This window comes from Acanthochromis polyacanthus, chromosome 3 (assembly GCF_021347895.1).
Source record: "Acanthochromis polyacanthus isolate Apoly-LR-REF ecotype Palm Island chromosome 3, KAUST_Apoly_ChrSc, whole genome shotgun sequence".
In the NCBI taxonomy this organism is placed as follows: domain Eukaryota; kingdom Metazoa; phylum Chordata; class Actinopteri; family Pomacentridae; genus Acanthochromis; species Acanthochromis polyacanthus.
The window spans coordinates 38,759,476-38,782,785 of record NC_067115.1 but is presented as its reverse complement, the minus strand read 5'-3'; the positions used below and the strand labels follow the sequence as shown (position 1 = coordinate 38,782,785).

The 23,310-nt window shown below is 47.5% G+C and overlaps 1 protein-coding gene across 1 annotated transcript in view; it reads right to left on the bottom strand.

Moving 5' to 3' along the window:
* The window catches only part of LOC110970391 (unconventional myosin-XV-like), a 191,809-nt gene that overhangs the window by 161,208 nt on the left and 7,291 nt on the right, over positions 1–23,310 (bottom strand). The window contains exons 4-14 of the mRNA XM_051945996.1: positions 15,184–15,345; positions 14,977–15,090; positions 14,813–14,871; positions 14,356–14,479; positions 14,163–14,258; positions 12,154–12,285; positions 11,425–11,550; positions 10,777–10,854; positions 10,369–10,520; positions 2,806–2,851; positions 2,577–2,701 (exon numbers count right to left, since the gene is read on the bottom strand). Coding sequence (XP_051801956.1) covers positions 2,577–2,701; positions 2,806–2,851; positions 10,369–10,520; positions 10,777–10,854; positions 11,425–11,550; positions 12,154–12,285; positions 14,163–14,258; positions 14,356–14,479; positions 14,813–14,871; positions 14,977–15,090; positions 15,184–15,345 — 1,214 coding nt within the window. The remainder of the gene's footprint in view (positions 1–2,576; positions 2,702–2,805; positions 2,852–10,368; positions 10,521–10,776; positions 10,855–11,424; positions 11,551–12,153; positions 12,286–14,162; positions 14,259–14,355; positions 14,480–14,812; positions 14,872–14,976; positions 15,091–15,183; positions 15,346–23,310) is intronic.

Sequence of the window (23,310 nt, the reverse complement as noted above, 5' to 3'; positions counted from 1 at the left end):
ATCACGGATGTTCCCAGACAACAGCTGACCTCTATCTCTTAATTAAGAACATCTATAAAGGTAAATATAGATACTATCATCAATTTATTGCGTTTGTTTAACCGCTATGTAATGGATGCAAATGTATTTGAGGCTAAGTAGCTAAGCTAACGCTAACACCTTCACTGTTAAGAATCAAAACATCTCTGACAGTTACCTGTCATCTCAAACGTAATCGCCGTCACCTGTGACTACGACAAAGATAAGTAGCTACTAACAGCCAGATTATTTGTGTCTGGATCGCATTGTAGGCTGTAAAACTCAGGAACAGCACCACAATGTTTACGGTTGGCCACCATTGCGGAACGGCTATGCATGCAGTGACGTACTGACGTCTTGCGGTGACACAACGACGCTGCCGCAACTCAGCTCATAGCCGGTGGAAAAGCAAACGGGGATTTCGGCGGCAAGAGACCTGAGCCAGACCCGCACCAGTCGTTACCTTGAACCAATGGTTCTCATCCGGTTCCCTTGGTGGAAATGAAGCATCAATGACTACAGACCTGTGGCACTGACGTCGCATGTCATGAAGACCTTTGAGAGGCTGGTTCTTCAACACCTGAGGACTCTGCTGTCTGCTTTCTTGGACCCCCTGCAGTTTGCATACCAGCAGCACATCGACGTGTTGGATGCTATCATCTTCCTCACCCACAGTGCCCTGTCACATCTGGAGAGGCCTGGGGGCACTGTGAGAGTCATGTTCTTTGACTTCTCCAGTGCCTTCAACACCATCAGGCCCTGCCTCCTGGGGGAGAAGCTGCTGGAGATGCAACTGCACCCCGACACCACAGCTTGGATCCTGGACTACCTCACAGGCTGGCCTCAGTATGTCAGGGTGGACGGCTGCATCTCTGAGGTGGTTACAAGCAGCACAGGATTACCCCAAGGAACCATCCCGGCACCCTTCCTCTCCACCCTCTTCACTTCTGATTTCCGGTTCAACTCTGGTTCCTGTCACCTCCAGAAGTTTTCCGATGACTCCTCCATTGTTGGATGCATTACTGATGATGACGAGGGGGAGTACAGAGGACTGATTGAGAGCTTCGTCACGTGGTGTGACAGCAACAACCTGAAGCTCAACATCAGCAAAACCAAAGAGGTGGTTGTGGACTACCGGAGGAGCAGGAGGTCCCCTGCCCCCATCATCATCCAGGGGGAGGAAGTGGAGAGGGTGGACTCATATCGGTACCTTGGAGTCCACATCAACTATAAACTGGACTGGTCCCACAACACGGACGCCCTCTTCAGGAAGGGACAGAGCAGGTGGTTCTTCCTGAGGAGACTCAGGTTGTTTGGTGTCTGCAGCAGGCTCCTGAAGACCTTCTATCAGTCTGTGGTGGCCAGCGCACTCTTCTTTGCCGTGGTGTCCTGGTGGGGTGGCATCAAGACTGTTGAGGTCAACAGGCTTAACAAACTGGTGAAGAAGGCCCGTTCTGTTGTGGGCCTTCAATTAGACAATCTGGAGACCGTGGCAGAGAGGAGGATCATGGACAAAATCAGGGCAATCCTGGACAACCCCTCTCACCCTCTCCACGAGGAGCTATGGGACATGGGCAGCTCGTTCAGCCAGCGCATCATCCCACCCAGAAGCAGAATTGAGCGCTTCAGGCGCTCCTTTGTGCCCACCGCCATCAGACTCTTAAACAGCAGCGGAGGCCACAGTACATCACTGCACTGACCCCCCGGTAATTACTGTACATAACTCCTGTTGATTACTGTATTTAACTCTTGTTATCCCTCACACTGTCACTTAATATCACTGTCAATTTACCTCACTGCACTGCATAGCTCAATTGTCCTGGATTACACTTTTTCGACATTGTGAATACCTCATTCTGTTTACTGCTACTGGTAGGTTTATTGTTTCCCCATTTTGTTTGTTTATTATTTGTCACCCTTGGTTTGTCCTAAAAACTATGTGTAATTAGCCTTGTATTCCTTGTATCCTTGTACTTGCCCTGTGCTGCTGCAATACCTGAATTTCCCCTCTGGGAATCAATAAAGGATTATCTTATCTTATCTTATCTTATCTTATCTTATCTTATTTCAAGAAATCTTATGAAGCCATTTTTCACTTGCTCTATTGGCAGATTTTTTTTTTTACACTTATTTCAAGGTAAAAGTTCCTTGAAATAAGTTATTTTTTTCTTGTTTTGAGAGGGGCATTTTTCCAATGTATTTGTTTGGATTCGGGAGTTTCACTCTAAAATCTCATTGTGAATGTTGGGCTCTGACTTTGTTTTTTTTCTTTCTGTTATACTGTAAGTCAGACTACTTTGGCAGTGAGTGGTGAGAGGTGCTGTGAGATCAATTGGTCTTGACTGCTTTCCTACTGCAGGAGCTGACAAATGCCAGATGGCTATTTCAGCACGAAGAAAAATTGGTGTGTGAAATGTATTCTCTCCAGAAAAAGCTAATAATTCCAGCAGTTTTGACAAGCTGAACACAGTGAATGGAGAGGGTAGCAGAAACTGTTGAGGACGATGAGCTTTTTTCTCTTCGAGCACTCTAAATATGAAAATCAGTGAGTAACCAACCTTGATAGGAAGCTGTGAAAGCATAGTCTGACTGGAAAACCATCCTTCCTGATGTAGATGGTCTCCATGATCCCAGAATAATGCAGCTGAGTGTTGACCAGTTCCATATCAAACACTCCTGACTCCTGCACCGACGCACAAATATACACACAATATATCAGCTGTGTATTAAATATGAATTAAAAAGGGAAAAAAACACTGCAAAAATCATATTGAATTGCAAATATACCTTATGATGGTTTGGCTTGATGCATCGCACAAAATATGGGTTACACCTGTCACAGATAAGCAATGAATCAATAAATCAAAGCTGAATTACAATGATACTGGAAAAGCATCATTTTATAGCCAGCTCCACATGCTAACAGTTTTAGAGATTTCTGTTTTCATCTGTTAGAGACGGGATAGAGGCCAGTCAGAGCCAGGCCAGTCAGAGCTAATCACTTGAGTTTAATGGTACGTCCAGGCCAAACAAACTGATCAGATCTGTGACTATGTAGGAAGAAAGCTATTATGCAGTACTGATTTCGACTTTGAACAAAATCACTTGCTCTTTCATTCATTTCCTGTCCTCCACATCGTATGTGCTCTCTGTTTCTTGTAGTATCTCATCACAGTCAGTTTTTGACATTTACAGTGTGACTCAATCATTGTTTTGTGTCACCACTGACAGTCGTATTGTCACAAAAGTCTGACATTTCAGGAGCACAGTGGACAGTTAATGTGGGAAGTCATGACGGTGATCGATTGTGCGCAGTTTCAGAGTTTCCAGTTATCGGCTCCTCTGTTGTGGAAATAGCTCTCAGGTAGGGTTCTGGAGGCAGACACCTTCTCCACATTAAAATTAGGCCTTCCCTGAGTCTGGTTCTGTCAGAGTTTTTATGTTTTTCCTCCCAGCGTTCCCTCCCGCCGTCGCTCCTAGGGAATTGAAAATCAAATTTGGATAGTTGGGTTCTCTGTTCCTTGTTTAAAATTCACAAGGTCTTTACTTCACTACAGTATGTTAGGTGCTGCAAGATGACACATTGTGAATTTGCGCTACACAAATAAAACTGTATTGAATTGAATTACATGCAATGATTTGTCTGGTAGCTTTGATGAGGTTTGCATTCATTCCTGTTAATTTTTTCATGTCACTTTTCACTATTGAACATGAAAGTGAATATTTTATAGAAATTCTGTAATGCAAGATGTAGTGATCTCAAATCAGTCTTTTTTGGGTGGAGGGTGAAGAGGGGATGGGAAGGTTGTAGCTTTGATAAGCTTTGAATTTATTCCTGTTAACTGATTCATATGTTTACTTAAACTCAATTAAGTAATTATATGAAAGTGGACATTCTATAAAAATAACTTAATGCTATCCCCTCACCCCCTGCATTCCCAGTCTTACGCCAACCATGAGGCAGATGGCCACCTTCCATAAGCCATATAATTATATTTGCCGTTTTTATATCTTTTATCCGTAAAATGTTTCCTACCATGAATTTGTCAATCTACTTGTCCTACGGCTGCTCATAGTTTTTTGTAGAGATCGGCCAACTGGTGTCAGGGCTCCCTCCTCACCCCCATCCTTCCCACCTGACATCCCCAAAATATCCCTTTTCCCATATGCTTTTCTCCCCCCTCTCCTGTTTCCTCTGCCCTGCCTGTCCCTCATCCGCTCCTCTGCCCTGCTTGTCCCTCATCCGCTCCTCTGCCCTGCCTGTCCCTCATCCGCTCCTCTGCCCCACCTGTCTCATCTGTTCCTCTGCCCTGCCTGGCCTGTCTATTTTCATCTGCTCCCCTGTCCTGTCTTTCCCCTGCAGCTCGGTGCCTGAGTGGAGTCTAGCTTCTCCAGCTGACTCCACTCAGGCAATCAACTCCCTCCACGTCTCCCGGGCAGCTGACAACCATTTCACTAATGACTCACCACTGCAATAAAGACCGGCTCAACCTTCCACTCCCTGCCAGAGTATTGAACAAGAAACCATGCAGTTCGGTTTGGTCTCTAGCCGCTTTCAACAGTTTTTATTTTGAGTTCTGCCGTGTTTTTTGACGTTGTTTTTTCCTCCTGCTTTCGTTTAGTTCGGCTGCCCGGGAACCCCCCACTCCTGCCCGGGAACCCCCCACTCCTGCCTGGAACCCCCACTCCTGCCTGGAACCCCCACTCCTGCCTGGAACCCCCACTCCTGCCTGGACCCCCCCACTCCTGCCTGGATCCCCCACTCCTGCCTGGATCCCCCACTCCTGCCTGGACCCCCCACTCCTGCCTGGACCCCCCACTCCTGCCTGGACCCCCACTCCTGCCTGGATCCCCCACTCCTGCCCGGAGCTCCCCGCTCCCACGCCCTGGTTTTCCCCCACCTAGCCACCATCTTCACCCCACACAATAAACCATTTGCACTCAGCCAGCCCTGGTAGTGTGGTTCTCTGCTCTGGTCCACCAGCTCCGCCCGTGACAGAATACTCTGGCCACAAACGGACCCAGAGAGCCCACTACCGGGGTTGGACCCATCCTCTCCCCTTCACAACCCTCGCCGTCCCCGTAGCTGGAATCCCTCTGCTCTGCTCCTCGTCTGGTCACCGTCAGTCCTTTCCCAGCCACCATGTCAATGACTGACTCCAGCCCTCCGTCTCCAGTCCACACGGGAGCCATCTTCCTGACCCCTGCTCCCCAGAACCGGACCCCGACCTCTGCTCCCCAGAACCGGACCCCGACCTCTGCTCCCCAGAACCGGACCCCGACCTCTGCTCCCCAGAACCGGACCCCGACCTCTGCTCCCCAGAACCGGACCCCGACCTCTGCTCCCCAGAACCGGACCCCGACCTCTGCTCCCCAGAACCGGACCCCGACCCCGACCTCTGCTCCCCAGAACCGGACCCCGACCCCGACCTCTGCTCCCCAGAACCGGACCCCGACCCCGACCCCAGCTCCCCAGAACCGGACCCCGACCCCAGCTCCCCAGAACCGGACCCCGACCTCAGCTCCCCAGAACCGGACCCCGATCCAGTCCTCGGTACCCCTGAGCCAGGTGCCGGCCCAGGATGCAGGTGCGTGCTATGTTTTTTTCTTTTCCTGCAAGGAAAACAGCATTTTTTTTAATGCTGTAAGCGACCTTTGGAGGGAGTGGAAGGAGTCTGGGAAGGAGAGCTCAGTAATCTTGGCGCGCAGGTTAGCTGCCCAGAGGCCCGAGCTAGCCTGCCGCCTACCCCAGGAACTACGGGACTTCCTGGACAGCTCCATCACACTCCCCCATGACAGCCACCCGCCTTCAGTTCCCGCGGTGGTCGACGCACCGCCTCCAGTTCCCGCGGTGGTCGACGCACCGCCTCCAGTTCCCGCGGTGGTCGACGCACCGCCTCCAGTTCCCGCGGTGGTCGACGCACCGCCTCCAGTTCCCGCGGTGGTCGACGCACCGCCTCCAGTTCCCGCGGTGGTCGACGCACCGCCTCCGGCCCCCAGGACTTCGGCAGCCGTCGAAGGGCTTAAGGCCTCCCCTCCAGACCTGCCCCTGGACCCTGCTCCGCCCCCGGAGGGGCTCCCGGCTCCGCCCCCGGAGGGGCTCCCGGCTCCGCCCCCGGAGGGGCTCCCGGCTCCGCCCCCGGAGGGGCCCCTGGCCCAGTGTTCGGTCCTGCCCCCGGAGGACCCACCGGACCCGGCTCCGCCCCCGGAGGACCCACCGGACCCGGCTCCGCCCCCGGAGGACCCACCGGACCCGGCTCCGCCCCCGGAGGACCCACCGGACCCGGCTCCGCCCCCGGAGGACCCACCGGACCCGGCTCCGCCCCCGGAGGGGCCCCTCTGCCCTGTCCGGCCCCCGGGCCGTCCGCCGGAGCGGCCCCTCTGCCCTGTCCGGCCCCCGGAGCCGTCCGCCGGAGCGGCCCCTCTGCCCTGTCCGGCCCCCGGAGCCGTCCGCCGGAGCGGCCCCTCTGCCCTGTCCGGCCCCCGGGCCGTCCGCCGGAGCGGCCCCGCCTGTCTGTCCGGCCCCCGGGCCGTCCGCCGGAGCGGCCCCGCCTGTCTGTCCGGTCCCTACCTGCCCAGTCCCCGGGCCGTCCGCCGGAGCGGCCCCGCCTGTCTGTCCGGCCCCGGAGCCGTCCGCCGGAGCGGCCCCGCCTGTCTGTCCGGCCCCCGGGCCGTCCGCCGGAGCGGCCCCGCCTGTCTGTCCGGCCCCCGGGCCGTCCGCCGGAGCGGCCCCGCCTGTCTGTCCGGCCCCCGGGCCGTCCGCCGGAGCGGCCCCGCCTGTCTGTCCGGTCCCTACCTGCCCAGTCCCCGGGCCGTCCGCCGGAGCGGCCCCGCCTGTCTGTCCGGCCCCCGGGCCGTCCGCCGGAGCGGCCCCGCCTGTCTGTCCGGCCCCTACCTGCCCAGTCCCCGGGCCGTCCGCCGGAGCGGCCCCGCCTGTCTGTCCGGCCCCCGGGCCGTCCGCCGGAGCGGCCCCGCCTGTCTGTCCGGCCCCCGGGCCGTCCGCCGGAGCGGCCCCGCCTGTCTGTCCGGCCCCCGGGCCGTCCGCCGGAGCGGCCCCGCATGTCTGTCCGGCCCCTACCTGCCCAGTCCCTGGGCCGTCCGCCGGAGCGGCCCCGCATGTCTGTCCGGCCCCTACCTGCCCAGTCCCTGGGCCGTCCCCGCATGTCTGTCTGGGCCCCAGGCCGTCCTCAGAGGAGGACCCTCCGGCGAGTCCAGCTTCGGCCGGCCCCGCCTCCAGGCCTCCCTCTGAAGCGTGCCTTCCGCCCTGTCCTATCTCTACTTGACCAGCCTCGACCGGGCCGCCCACCGGAACGGACACTCCGTCCTGCCCATCCACGGCCAGCCCGACCCCCGGGCCACCCACCGGAACGGACCCTCCGCCCTGTCCATCCTCGGCCAGTTGAGCCTTCGGGCCGACCCCCAGAGCTACTGCCCTGCTCGTTCTGTCCGGCCCTTCCCTTCACCCAGTCCAGTCCGGCCCTTCCCTTCACCCAGTCCAGTCCGGCCCTTCCCTTCACCCAGTCCAGTCCGGCCCTTCCCTTCACCCAGTCCAGTCCGGCCCTTCCCTTCACCCAGTCCAGTCCGGCCCTTCCCTTCACTCAGTCCAGTCCGGCCCTTCCCTTCACTCAGTCCAGTCCGGCCCTTCCCTTCACTCAGTCCAGTCCGGCCCTTCCCTTCACTCAGTCCAGTCCGGCCCTTCCCTTCACTCAGTCCAGTCCGGCCCTTCCCTTCACTCAGTCCAGTCCGGCCCTTCCCTTCACTCAGTCCAGTCCGGCCCTTCCCTTCACTCAGTCCAGTCCGGCCCTTCCCTTCACTCAGTCCAGTCCGGCCCTTCCCTTCACTCAGTCCAGTCCAGTCCAGTCCGGCCCTTCCCTTCCCCCAGTCCAGTCCAGTCCAGTCCGGCCCTTCCCTTCCCCCAGTCCAGTCCGGCCCTTCCCTTCCCTTCCCTTCCCCCAGTCCAGTCCAGTCCGGCCCTTCCCTTCCCTTCCCCCAGTCCAGTCCAGTCCGGCCCTTCCCTTCCCTTCCCCCAGTCCAGTCCAGTCCGGCCCTTCCCTTCCCTTCCCCCAGTCCAGTCCAGTCCGGCCCTTCCCTTCCCTTCACCCAGTCCAGTCCAGTCCGGCCCTTCCCTTCACCCAGTCCAGTCCAGTCCGGCCCTTCCCTTCACCCAGTCCAGTCCAGTCCGGCCCTTCCCTTCACCCAGTCCAGTCCGGCCCTTCCCTTCACCCAGTCCCAGTTCGGCCCTCAGTTCAGTCCTGCCCAATCCCAATCCTGCCCCAGTCAAGTTTCCCCCTGTGGGCCCTTCCAGTTTCCCCCTGTGGGCCCTTCCAGTTTCCCCCTGTGGGCCCTTCCAGTTTCCCCCTGTGGGCCCTTCCAGTTTCCCCCTGTGGGCCCTTCCAGTTTCCCCCTGTGGGCCCTTCCAGTTTCCCCCTGTGGGCCCTTCCAGTTTCCCCCTGTGGGCCCTTCTAGTTTTTCCTGTGGGGCTCCTGGCTGCCCTTGGTGGCCGTGGGTTCTCGCCCCGGCTGGTTCCGTAGGGCGCCAGGAGGCGCCCATTGAGGGGGGGGTGCTGTCAGGGCTCCCTCCTCACCCCCATCCTTCCCACCTGACATCCCCAAAATATCCCTTTTCCCATATGCTTTTCTCCCCCCTCTCCTGTTTCCTCTGCCCTGCCTGTCCCTCATCCGCTCCTCTGCCCTGCCTGTCCCTCATCCGCTCCTCTGCCCCACCTGTCTCATCTGTTCCTCTGCCCTGCCTGGCCTGTCTATTTTCATCTGCTCCCCTGTCCTGTCTTTCCCCTGCAGCTCGGTGCCTGAGTGGAGTCTAGCTTCTCCAGCTGACTCCACTCAGGCAATCAACTCCCTCCACGTCTCCCGGGCAGCTGACAACCATTTCACTAATGACTCACCACTGCAATAAAGACCGGCTCAACCTTCCACTCCCTGCCAGAGTATTGAACAAGAAACCATGCAGTTCGGTTTGGTCTCTAGCCGCTTTCAACAGTTTTTATTTTGAGTTCTGCCGTGTTTTTTGACGTTGTTTATTCCTCCTGCTTTCGTTTAGTTCGGCTGCCCGGGAACCCCCCACTCCTGCCTGGAACCCCCCACTCCTGCCTGGATCCCCCCCACTCCTGCCTGGATCCCCCCCACTCCTGCCTGGATCCCCCCCACTCCTGCCTGGATCCCCCCCACTCCTGCCTGGATCCCCCCCACTCCTGCCTGGATCCCCCCCACTCCTGCCTGGATCCCCCCCACTCCTGCCTGGATCCCCCCACTCCTGCCTGGATCCCCCCACTCCTGCCTGGACCCCCACTCCTGCCTGGATCCCCCCGCTCCCACGCCCTGGTTTTCCCCCACCTAGCCACCATCTTCACCCCACACAATAAACCATTTGCACTCAGCCAGCCCTGGTAGTGTGGTTCTCTGCTCTGGTCCACCAGCTCCGCCCGTGACAACTGGTGTGACAAGGATAATGGAAACTTGTCTGGGGTCACTTATGACCCCAGAAAGATGCATAGGTTTTTCACTATTGTAGGCCTTAGTTTTATTTATTTATTTTTACCTCTAATCGCTGTATTTCAGTGTTTTGCTGTGCACTATAGCTGGTAGACCTACATTTTTAGCCACAGCTGCCCTGGGGCAGACTGACTGGCTGCCAATCCACTCCTACAACCCCTCTGACCACCACCAACATTACATAGCATACACATTTATACACCAGTGTAAGTGGCAGCACTGGAGGTAAGGTGGGTAAACTGTCTGGCATTGGACGAACGACTCTGCCACCTGAGCCACAGCTGCCCCTAATCTAAATACCTCTCTGCATGTTACATTGCACACATACAGACAAGATGTTTGTGTAGATTGTACTTTTGATTTACTATTGAGGAAACAAAAGGAGAAAAGTTTTAGAAGAAGTGGCAGACAAAGCGTGTCTAAATAAATGTTATTGCGTTCTTACAATTCATCATATTGTTCATATGGTTTAACTTTAGCTCAGAGTCAAAAATGATTAAAATCCATGAATAATTACAGAAGGTTATTTTAGAATATCTATCTTGAAATGCAGAGGAGTGGAATAGGTAAGAAAGCACAAAAAGAGGCACTAAAGTAGACATATTCCTGTGTAAAATATAGTGGGGTCATAAATGACCCCAGTCGGTCATTTTAGTTGCTAAAATAGCTTTGTCGCTTGAGGGTTAAGGTATTATTTTTTTCCTCCCGATTACAGGGACTTTTTTGGTTCCTTTCCACTGTCCCACATGGGGAATCCAAGGGCAACTCTGGCAAATTCAAAGCCCATTTGTTACTCCATATTTCTAGTTTTGAAAAGTTTGAGTGACAATTTATTGAGAACCTTTCCATCTTCTCCAGCAGCTGCTGTAGGCTGTTCTGAAACTTCGCGCTGACCGTGTTGGCCTGATAACGCCGACCCGTGCTGTTGTGCTGCGAGTTAGAGCGCTGCTGAGACACAGACTCTAAGTGCTTCAAGAAGAGGCTCGACACCATCTGCACACACAAAACCACAAAACCATGTGAACACAGAAGACCCAGAGTTTAACCAAAAGCAAAAAACTAACACAGGGAACCGGCTCAAATACGACACAGGGGATAATTGTAGGAGATATTTATGTTCATCGACTTTGATACGTTTGAATCTGAATGAATAGCTGTGATTTATTAGAGAATGGAAGTAAAAAAAAACACAGAACAAGCACAAGTATAGAGAAAATCATTAGAAAAAGACTGTATTTGGATATCTCACTCTGTTCTTGCTCTGGATGAAGAGGTCTAAAACATCATGGCGGACCATGTCGAAGTTTTTGTCCAAGAATTTGTGCACCTGCATACAGCGCAGATGATAAGAAAAATATTAAAACAAAAATGCAAGCAGAGACTTGTAATATCAAACAGTGCACAAACAGAAGTGCCACAGCTCTGTTCATATTAGGTTATACAGAGCACAAGCAAATTGGAGGAATTGTATCTTGAAAGATTATTATGTAATGAAAATAAAACACCTCTCTTAATTACAATTAATTTTAACATATGAGCTGTGGACTGGTCATGAGAGATTGGATTTATTTCATTCTTGAAAGAAAGAAAGAAAAAAAGAAAGAAAAGTTGGAGCTCGTTTGTCCTGTATTGAAACGTCCAGCCAGAAACATAGATAAGAAAACTACAGAACAAGAAACAGCGATAAAAGTGACAAAAGATTAACAAGGACAAGCTAGCCTGACCATAAATAAAAACAACAGAAAACACCAGAAAAAGATAGACACAAGGATGAAAAAGAAATTAGAAGCAGCAACAGGGTAAACAAAGAAAGGAGGAAAAAACAGGAAGAAAAGAAAGAAAAGAATAGGAAAAAGGAAGAAGGAAAACAAAGGAAGAGGATATATGGAGAAAGTACCTGATATGTGACCTTCCCTGCGTAGTGTTTCAGGGTGAACTCTGGCAGCGGCATCTTTGGCCTGGCATAAAGTGTGCTGTTTCCATGGTGATAGTGGCACTTCTGTAGGAAGGTGTGATCTGTTGCCTAGCAGTGATCGGAAAGGGTTAGCGGTTCGTGAGCCATGGAAACCAAACCTTTATGCTACAAACAAATGTTGCCTGTTCGGCAGATTGCCTCAGCAATGTGTAATGCGTTTATTTCGATATGAGCATCTCACATTAGGAGGGAACAATGACAGTAGTAGGTCGGTGATTAAGCTAGCATCAGGGATAGTTTTCTATTGATCGAGGAGGGCAACAATACAGTCTGCTGCTTAATGAGAAATCCAACAGTGAGATTTTAAAACTCAGTTTCTTCTGAAAAGTGAAGTACAAGGCATCTGAATTTTGAGTTATTGTTGTCCATTTGCCTTTTCTTCACAGTGTGTCTAAATAATATTGAGAAGTTTGTTGTAATTTCATCTAACTCCATTTGTTTGCTCTCCACAGGAGTCCGTCTCAGCTGATTGGCTCTTTGTAAACTTACAGAAAGTCTTTAAGTGAAGTTGTGAAATATTAGCTCATTGTGCTTTAATTAAACATCATCTGTAGTATTTCAGGTTTGCTCACTCCATGATACATGTATGTGTGGTTACTACTGAAATGTAGTTATTTCCTATGACTGCAGAAATAAAGGGGGTTGGTATACCTGAGGGAAACCACACTGGTCATCCAGGATGCGCAGGATCCCATGAGGTTTAGCAGCAATGAGGTCAAGACATGCTTGGTTGTGGCTGAAGGGCTGCTGCTGCCACTCAATCTGCTCCCGCATGTATTCTTCCTACACAATGCATAACAAACAACTGTAAAGTTCACCAGGCTGGTGCACAAAAAATTCTGACAACTCACCTCTGCTTGTTTCTGGTTTTCTTTCAGCAGATATACCTTAGAAACGCACATCATAAAAAAACATACAGAACAAGCAAACACACTCATACACACTCAAAAAATAAATAAAAATAAGTAAAAAATGTGTGTAGCAGAGATCCAGAGGCATCACAGTATAGCTGATTTTATGTCATTTAAAATCTGATCAATACGAGCTGATAAACTCAGTTCAACCATTCCAACATTCATCAAACATGTCTGATTTCAGTCTGAGTGCAAATGTTAATTTCTCCATATAGCATAAGGAGAAATGAAGGAGAATGCGCGTCCCATCTTTTGACTGAGACTGCATATTAGATTACGGCTGAAACGATTCCTCGAGTTATTCGAGTAATTCGACTACTAAAATTCCTCAAGGCAAAATTCTCTGAATCAAAGCTTCATTTAATCCACTACATACGAGACCCCAGGTCACTAACTGGTCTGAGTCCGGACACAGACTTCATCCTATATGGAACCAGACCAATAATCAATAAATTATAAGGGGATTTTAAATTTGACGGGACACTTCAAATATAACTGGTGCAGCTTTTCTAGTGTTTATGGCGTTTAGCAGATCAGAGGACTGAACTACAAAGGCAGTTTAACAAAGTCAGGCTTACCTTGAATTTTTTGATGGCAAATTATAAACACATTGAATTTTTAACTGTTTTTTAGAATTTTGATGAGCTAAATTCAGGCATAGAAAATTCACATACATAATTTTGATGCAAAAAAAATTAAAAGTAAGAAATTCAGCAGCTTTTAAAATTCAGAATCTGATGAGTCTGATTTGCTTCCATACAATTTAAAGTAATCAATCAACCTTAGCATATTTTTGGACTGTGGGAGGAAGCTGGAGTGCCCGGAGAAAAGCCACGCATGCACAGGGAGAACATGCAAACTCCATGCAGAAAGATCCCAGGCTCAGGGTGGGACACAAACCAGGGATCTATTTGCTGCAAGGCGAAAGTGCTAACCACTACAGTACTGTGCAGCCCTGGTAAAAACATGTAAGACTGAATTACAGAGTAGTTTTATAGTGTCTGAGCGGAGTCCTTGGTGGGTTGTTGAGCTGGACATAGAAATTTTCATGGAAAAACCTTCTAAATATATAAGTTTCATTCACTAAGATGTTTTTTAGGAGAGATATTTCAGCTGTTTCAGCAGCGTTTCATTCAGAACATCTGCTGTCAGAATTTACTCATGTTTACATAACTTGTAGAAATCTGGTTACATCAAATCTATTTTTACTGAACCTGCAGCATGTCAGTATTCAGTTTTCTTACTGACCTCACTTTGTATCACCGTTTTAAATATTTTATTTGCAGCTACAATATGCTGCTTTCTGATTTTTTTTTTATTTTTTATTTTTTTGTCTTTGCGAGTCTGTACTGACTTTGTAAAAGTCTCTGTAGTGACAGCATGCAGCATTTCCTCACACCGCAAATGGATTTTTACCAACAGTGAGCGATGGATGTGTGGAAGCAGAGTCATTTATACTTTAAAAGGTTTTGTTTCTGTCATTTTAAGTTTTACTCAGTCTTTGGATAAAAGTGATTTCTCATGAATGGATGTTTCATCTCACCACTCAGCAGTCAAAGCTAAACTGTTCCTGTTTGTCATGCAAATGTTTACATTCAGAAACTGGATCATGCATACACATGAGCAGCAGCAGAAATTGGGGAACCAGGTTTTTCTAATCAAGTATGCTGCTGAATTTCTCCTATAAGTGGTCTATTTTTCTGGTGTAAATGAAAACATGTACGACAACAGTGGTGTTTCCCTGACCTGCTCTTCCTGAAAGATGACTCTGTTAAAGAAGAACTGCAAAGTTTCATTGGCGTAGTTTATGCACAGCTGCTCAAAACTGTTCACTTGTAGCTCCTGGAAGGTAAAGAGAGGAGACATTGAAAGGGGTCATGTTGGTAAGTTGAATATCACTGCTACGATGTTACTAAGTGAGACTGTTCTTTAGTGTGACCTCAAATCCATATATGTCCAATATGGAGATGGACAGGGCTTCGCTGCGAGGGTAAACTCGTCCGTTGATGTGCTCCGTCAGCCAACTAAACAGCAGCGAATACAGGATCTTGGCAATGGCATCTCTATGAAAAACACACAATAAGGTTTCTATGGAAACAGAAAACCCGGTTCCTATGGAAACAGAGGACATCCGAAAAATCTCTCCCCAGCCCTGACGTCCTTTGTCCTCACATGCCTCCATCAAAGATTGGAAGAGAATATCAAAGACTCTTCACTCCCTCTCGGTAGTCCTCTGAAGTGATTTTAAAGAAAGGGTAAAGCAAAAAACGAGGACATTAAAGGGCCTCAGACGAGACTGTCAGATGGGCTTTTATTTCAGGTTATTCCGATCAGAAATGGGAGCATCGTATTTAATTTAACACAGGTTATATTGAGGCTTTTATGTAGTCATTTACCTGGCATCCACAGCACTCTCCACTGTCAAAGGAGTGTAAATCTTCTCCCGCACTGTATCCTGGGGATCAAATGCATCAGATGTCTAACATCTCTCCTCTCGCTTGGAGGATGTCATTGCTATAACAATATAGTGAAACAGTTCTAATGTTGGTGTTCTGCTCACCATCAGTTTGAAGGTCACAGACTTCTGCAGGCTGTCAGGTGAGACCTGCAGCAGTTCAGCTACCACCCTGATCTCCTGAGTGCTCACCACTGATGCCACCTCCTGACCCTCGGCCTGCAGGCGGACGCATGCACAACTGTTATCACCATCATCTATCACTCATCATGATTCAGAAACCTGATGCAATTTAACTGGTTTTAGAGAGACCTGGTGTGGCTGGAAGTAGACGTTCCCCAGATGAAGGACAGAGGACAAAAGTCTGTAGATACTGTTTTGCTCCTCTGGGGTAAAACACAGGATCTCCATGGCACTCAGCAAGCGCCTAAAGTCCTCCCCATCGTCCTTCCCATCGATGGTACAGTTACCTCCCTGCAACACATGGACACACAAAAAAGCCCCGTTATCAACAACAACACGCTTGCCCTCACCTAATTTAGCTCAAATTAAAGAACTTATTGGTAGCTTAAAGCCATATTTTTGTTGACCTCTAGGGTTTTGAAGCTTCATCTTAGGGTGTGTTGGTACACTGTGGTATCACTGCTGGGACTGAAAGCTCAGACTTCTGATCAAACTTTCAATCACACCGGGCAGTGAATGAACTATGAAGCCAGTTGAACACATCCAGACTTTGTGTGAACTGGCTCAACAAAAACTTAAATCTCAGTCAGAGATAAAGGGAATAAAAAACGAAGGTTCTTCTCTACTTGTCAGGCTGGCAGCAGCCGGGCCTGGTTAGTTTTCTCTCTCTCTCCCTCCCTCCTTTCTCTCTCTCCAGGATCATCAGGGGAGGCTGACAGCGGCAGGTGTGGCTCATTCTCATTATCAGGTGCAGCTGGAGAAGTGCATCCAATCAAGTCCTCTTCAACACAATATAAGCCAGACTCCTTTTATCTCCCAGTGCTGGATTGTTGCACACCTAGTAATGCCTCTTGTGCTCACTAGTTTGTTGGTCAGTGTGGCCAGCTTTTAATTCTGACTGTCCTCCTTCGTTCAGGTTTTGGATTCTGCCTGGCCAGCCAGCCTCCCTGGCTAACAACCACCGCCGCAGGCTGCCTCACTGAAGACGTCTTCCTTCCTCAGGCACCCTCCACTGCACCTACCTGCCCAGAGCTGGAGATCCTCACCTGCCAAGTCCCGAGCCCAGTCCAAGCGTCCCGTTATTAGTCGTCTCTAGCTAAGTTGGAATTACCTAAAGCTGTTAACTATAGTTTTTGCAATAGTGTACCTTGTCTCATTGTTAGTTGTTGCCTTGTCTTTGAATCTGAGTTTTGCTTTCTAGCCTAATTGATTTATCAAGCTCCTAGTAATCCTGTTCTACATTTGTGTACTTTGTTTCATAGTTAGTTTCCCTGAGCCACCTTGTGCTTGACTTAGTTGTTCACTGAGTTTGGAAGATTTGAGTTTGTGACTTGAGCTTGTAGTATTTTAGATTCTGTTAATAAACCCATTGAAATGCACTCTGTCTGACGTTCATTTCCTGTGCCTGAGCCTCCCTGAGAAATCTTAACACAACTTTAAGTCAGACTTTCTGCTTCAGACTCTGTTCACATAAATGGAGACGTGACTCTTCTTCTGCAGTAAATAAAACCATCTTGTACAGCTCCTTCAGTCAACAGGTTGTTGTAATGGAGAACAATGAGGAATGGAAAAATGTATGATGGTAAAAAGTCAATCCTCAGGAAGCATGGCATTTCGTTCCACTGTTATGCTGATGACTGTCAGATTTATGTCCCTCTCAGTAAGGCCAAGTCATCTTCCCTCAAACCTTTGTTAAATTGCTTGGATGACCTCAAGGCCTGGATGTCCCTAAATTTTCTGAGTTTTAATGGAAAAAAAGACTGAAGTGATGGTCTTTGGTGGTAGTTCTGTGACTCCTTCAATGGATCTGGGTTCCTTGGCACAGTACACCAAACCTATTGTTAGTAATTTAGGGGTAAAAGTGGACACAGACTTGAAGTTGGACAACCAGATTAAAGCTGTGGTGAAAAATGGCTTCTTTCAGTTAAGGCAGCTGTCAAAAATCAAACCCATTCTGCTGAGACAGTAATTTGAAACAGTACCGTAATCCATGCCTTTGTAACCACACGGCTGGATTACTGCAATGCACTTTATATGGGGGTTAGTGGGTCCTCCATTGCTCGTCTACAGCTAGTCCAGAATGCCGCTGCACGTCTTTTAACTGCTACGAGAAAGTTTGAGCACATTTCACCGATTTTTTTTTAGCTTCACTACAATGGCTCCCTGTCCTTTTTAGAATTCATTTTAAAATGCTTTTATTTGCTTTTAAATCTTTACATGGTCTTGCCCCCCAATACCTGTCTGAGCTTCTTCATCCACATACTCCGAGCCGTTCCCTCAGGTCAGCTGCTCCTGAGGATCCCCAAAACAAGGCTGAAGCTCAGAGGGGATCGAGCATTTTCTGTGGCAGCTCCAAAGCTTTGGAATGAGCTGCCACTGCACATTAGACAGGCCTCCTTGTTGTCCAATTTTAAAACTCTTCTTAAAACCCACCTTTTCTCATTGGCATTTCACACCACATAGGTTTGTTGTTTCATGTGCATGTATATATTTTTGGGAGGGGCAGTCCAGTTTGTTTAGTCTATTTATTGTTTTTGTTTTTATTGTGCAGTCTGCTTTTACTTCTTGTTTTTATCCTAGTTAATGTTTTATCTTTGTTTTTATTATTTTTATTTTAATCTTGTTTATGCCTATGTACAGCACCTTGGTCAACTGTGGTTGTTTTGAAGGTGCTTTATAAATAAATTTGATTTGATTTGATAAAAAGTGCTGCTACTAAAAATGATATGACAGGAATGCTGGTAGAAAACTGTTTAATGTGTGTTAATGTAATTATTTTATTGATCAATACAGCTTATAATATATAACCAACAGTAAGGGCAGCGTTTCTTCTTCATACATCTACTCAAGTAAAAAGTAAGGCAGAGAAACCACTCTCAGAAGTACTTTTTTTTTTTCAAAAAGTTAATTAAGTAAATTTAAGTTGTTACTACCTACCTCTGGTCATTACTGAGATATTTCACTTTGCTGAAATCTGAGACGCATCGCTATGCTGATGCATAGCTCAAACTATTTCAGATTTTTGCCCGTTCTCTCTTAAATCAGAGAAAATAAAATTGGTTTCTGATTAAACATTTTGTGTGAAGACACACACAGTAAGAAGATGCATGTCCACATGATTCACCCTGTATCATGAGTTTCATGTTTGTGTCATTAATCCCTTTGTAAAAGACCTGTCACAAATTAAAAAAAAAAAAACGACCGTAAAACTGAGTGCAGTTACCAATCCTGTGTGAACATCACTCATGTTCTAAGGACCTGGATGTGTGACCGTCACTGTACAGACTGATGTGCAGCATTTGATGCTAGAAGGCTGTTCTCATACTCTTCTACTGAAAGCGGAAAGCTTCTATAAGACCAAAGCTAAATTCTGAGGTTCAGGTGTGTAGCGACAGTTTGGAATCCTGGTCCAAAAGGAAACTTTAGAAAACTATGACGCACAAGCACTGACAATGATCTTTCAGAGATCCTGGAGCCATTTTTTTATCCAGTATTTTAAAAAATAAATTTTGCTCATATATATTTTGTGTATGGGAGAAGGCACAGATGCCATTTTTTTTATTTATCTTTTTTGTGGAAATACAATAGTGATACAGAAAAAATGAGGTTATACATAATATATGTTTCCCACTTTTTTCTTTTTTCCCCCAACTTACAGAACAACACCAGACCCTCACAAGAGGGGTCAATGGCAGGAACAATAGAACAGAATCTCTGTACAGTTAAATAAAATGTAACATAAATAAAATTGAATAGAACAGAAAAAATGAATAAATTAATGAATTTCTTTTTAAAAAGGGGTGGGGGGTGGGGGGTGAGGAGGATCAGTCTGGGTGTAAGGCTTGCATCAAATTGAAGTAATCTATGACGGAATGCCATTTATGTACAAATTTAGAGGAAGCACCTTTGACAGAGTGTCTTATCTTTTCTAGTTTGAGAAAGAACATAACATCCCCAAGCCAGAGGGAGATGGATGGAGGTCTGGGATCTTTCCATGAAAGTAGAATACGACATCTTGCTAAAAGAGATGTGAAAGCTAATACATCTGACTGTAAAGGGCTGACATGTAAAGAGTCGACAAATAGCCCAAATATTGCCGTGAATGGGCCCATAACAATGTTTTTCCCCAGAACCGTAGACATGATAGTTGAATAATTGCCCCAAAATTTATATAACCTCGGGCAAGAGAAAAACATATGGCTTAGTTTACAAGAATAGGCATGGCATCTGTAATCCATAGGTCTGCAACATTCAAATAGATTTCAGATAATCGGGATTTCAATAAATGGGCTCTGTGTAGCACTTTGAATTGAATGAGTTCTAGTCTAGCACAAGGTGTGCTAGACTAGAACTAAGGACAGCTAAGAACAGTTTTTCGCACAACTCATCTGTGAGATCCAGACCCAATTCTCAGGACCGACCAACCCGAGCTTTACCAGCTACCCCGCCATCAAAAGTCATTAATTGTGCATATATCTTAGATGTAAGAGATCATCCACTGAGTTTCAAAGTTAGAGAAAGCTTCCATCAGCAGCTTGGACACACTGGTCGCGGACAGAGCAGCATCGTCCTCCGGGACACCAATGATGCGTATGTTTTCACAGCGGGCCCTCGACTCGAGATCCTCACATCTGTTTTCCAACTTCACACATTCTTTTAACAAATGATCAACTTTGTTCTGAAAAGTAACAATGTCATCAGAACAGGTAGAAAGAGGTTGCTCCATCTCAGTAACTGTAGTTTTGAGTTCCGCAACTTCCGATTTCATGGATGAAATGCTGCTAGATAGATCCTTTGTAAGAGAGAGCAGTTCGGACTTAATAGACGTTAAATTGTCCCTCAGTGCTGCTTGAAGCTCCATCTTGAATATAGCTGCAGCATCATTACGAAGAGTGGAAAGTAGTTCCAATTTGAGTACGGTGAAATCTGCAGTAGGAGGCGGCGTGCAGCAGGTATTTTCTGGGGGATGAGAACCACTGTGGAGCGGGGGGTCAGCAAGTGCAGCAGGCTGCAGGTTAGACTGCGGATTGGCTCCTGCTTTGGCATTCTTCGGAGGCATATTCACAGTAGAAAGCCGATGTTAAACAGTCAAAGAAAGGTTAGCCCAAGCCCAAGCTGTAGGAGTGATGAAAACTGTGCCATTAAATGACTTTTTTTTCCTTTTTTTTTTTTGTCCTGTCCGGCAACAGAGCAGGCAGAATGAGGATCTGGCTGCTGCATTGTGCCATACAAGTTTGCTTTTCCAAGGGGAGTTCGTAAGTATAAGACTCCCCTTGATACTGTACAGTAATTTATTTAGTTTGAATACTTGTTGATTAGTTAAATAGACATAAATTTGCCGGACCTGACAGGGGAAAGGCAGGAAGAGAGAAACGAAAAAAGGAGAAAAAACAACAAGGGGGGGATAGTGAAGAGAAAAGGAAAAGTGCAAGAATACAATTATCTTTCAATTGAAACTGACACAACAGATAACAAGCTAGCACAGGACCCCGGGCCCCAGGCATCCAAGAGGCAACCCCCGCCCCCCCAGGCAGAGGGTCAACATCGCCAGGGGAACCAGCCACCCCAGACGGCCACCCGGCATAGGCCGACGCCCCCGCCGCAGCCCAAGATCCAGGGCACCCCACCCTAAATGACTTAAATAAATTCTCTTTGCAGGAACTCCCCTACACACGTCCTACCCCATGCTTCGCTGAGCCGGAAGTTCACGGATGCCATTTTACTGTAAAAATTCCCAACAACATGAATAAACTTTTTTATGCAAGAAACAAATTATTTACTCCATTTCAAAACATGTCTTTAGCATAATCTTTACATTTTAGGTAGAAAATTTGGCTCAAAGATGGGGTAAGCAGTAATTATTTTCTGGCATTGGGGAAACAATATTAACTGCTTAAGTTGAAGAAGAAGCGAGACTTCTGCATCTCCTATTGGTTCCGTTTTGTGGCTTCAGAAAATCTAGGCTATAAGGACAGAACTTGGCCAAACTTAGATCATTTAAGCTGAGACCTTCGTTTCAGTTGGCCGTTCAAAAAATGCTGACATGCATGCATCTCCCTTCAGATGGTGGAAAGTTTAATGACATGGTAGAAAGTCCTAAAGGAAAGGTGCTAATCCAGCATTGCCAATAATTGCATAAGCTAAAAGCAGGCCAAAAAATGCAAATAAAAAAATGTCATGGAACCCGATGAGCAGGGATGTAGATCAGCTGCAGGACCTGCACAGCTGCAGCTCATCTCGCTATCAACTTGCCAATAAGGCCGGCGCTGCACTGCACGCAGATCATCCTGCCTGCTTGTTGGTTTCACTGTCAGAGACCACAGTGTGCAATATAGCACCAGAGTAGCCTGCCTTTCTCACCGAGCCATCCTCCAGGTGAGAGAACGCGGACCTTCCCCGATAGTTCTTGGAGGAGAGGACTGGGACCCCCGCCATTCTCCAGGTGAGAGGACGTATACTCCTAACTGCTCCAGGTGACCCGGCCCACTCCCCGAAGAGGATCCAGCATCATCTCTGGCCACTGCAGATGCCTCCGCTGGAGGCCGTGAGCACTGGGGCGTGCCCCCTCGACTGCTGCTCCCTGGGAGCCTGGCTTCTCCCCTCCCTCACCAGTAATGAGTGTTTGACCTGAGTGGCATTGATGATTATTTCTGAGTAAAAACCTGTTTATTTCAGATCTGCCTGCCGTGCACTCTGTGAATGCTCTCCCTTTGGGTTCAAATTTCCCCACACCATAACAAAAAACTGTTGAAAACACAAACTTCATTGCCATTGCTGCACTGACCACCTTAAGGCTATTGCTGCTATTGTTATATGGGTTTTATTTATTGTTCAATTCAGCTTTATGTCTGCCTTAGTTTTAGTTCCTTTCTTCTAGTTCATAATACATATATAGCTATATATATATATATATATATATATCTAATTTGTAAAAAAAAAAAAAATCATTCCATTGGTGTGCTTTGCAACAAAGTAAACATGATTATTCTATAAAGGGTCACTCACCAGAATCCATTTTTACTATTATCTACTAATTAACAGTTATTGGTATCTGTACTCTTGGTTCTTTATTCAGCTGTTTCTTTCCAGTCGTTTCTGTGGTTGTTAAAGAGATAGACTTGAGATTTTTCTAAATGGTAAATGGTTGTATTTATATAGCGCTTTACATGATATGTCACATTTACCCAGTCACACACTTATGGCAGAAGCTGCCATGCAAGGCGCTAACCACGACCCATCAGGAGCAATTAGGGGTTAGGTGTCTTGCTCAGGGACACTTCGACATGAGCACGACGGGCCAAGGATCGAACCGGCAACCTTCCAGTTGCAAGACGGCCACTCTACCCACTGAGCCATGCCGCCCCTCAAACACTCAAAAGCCAAAGAGCAAAACTGAATAATGCAAACTATGATTAGATTTGTTTTTTTACTTTTGTACTGAAGTTGTGACTTTTGTAAATCTTCTCAATCCCATAACTAAGCCCTTCTTTTCTTTTGTCTGGTAACATCAATTATACCTAAAATGAGGAAAATGGTGCATATCAATAAAAGCAAAGTCTGATAATGCAGTAAATACATCCCAAAATCCACAGAATTAATACTGGTTTTTAACAAAGACACTGAGAATAGAGTTCACAGTGGTGTTCTTAAAAAAGTTCTTGCCTCTAGAGTGTATGAGAATATATATATATATATATATATATATATATATATATATACATATATATATACATATACCGGGCTTTGCAAAAGTTCTGTTACACGGTTTCATGATCTTTAGAGACGTTTACATGTCGGAGTAAAAAATTCCATTAAATAAACTGAAAGTTCTACCTTATAGGCAGGTGTCCTTAATACAATTTTTTTCTCCGGTGAAGTCGCATCAAGATGGAAGTCAAAAGAGTTGAGATATCTGCTCTCCTTCATGCTGGCCACAACAAGTGTGACAGAGCCAAGCAGCTGAACATCAGCCGGATGACCGTCCACAGAGTCGCGGAGAGGTACAAGAATGGTGAAGATCTTTCAGTGATCTTTCAAGAATGGTGAAGACCTGAAAGATCTTCACCATTCTTTAGCCTCTCCGCAACTCTGTGGACGGTCATCCGGCTGATGTTCAGCACAAAGGAGAGCAGATATCTCAACTCTTTTGACTTCCATCTTGATACAACTTCACCGGAGAAAAAAATTTGTATTAAGGACACCTGCCTATAAGGTAGAACTTTCAGTTTATTTAATGGAATTTTTCACTCCGACATG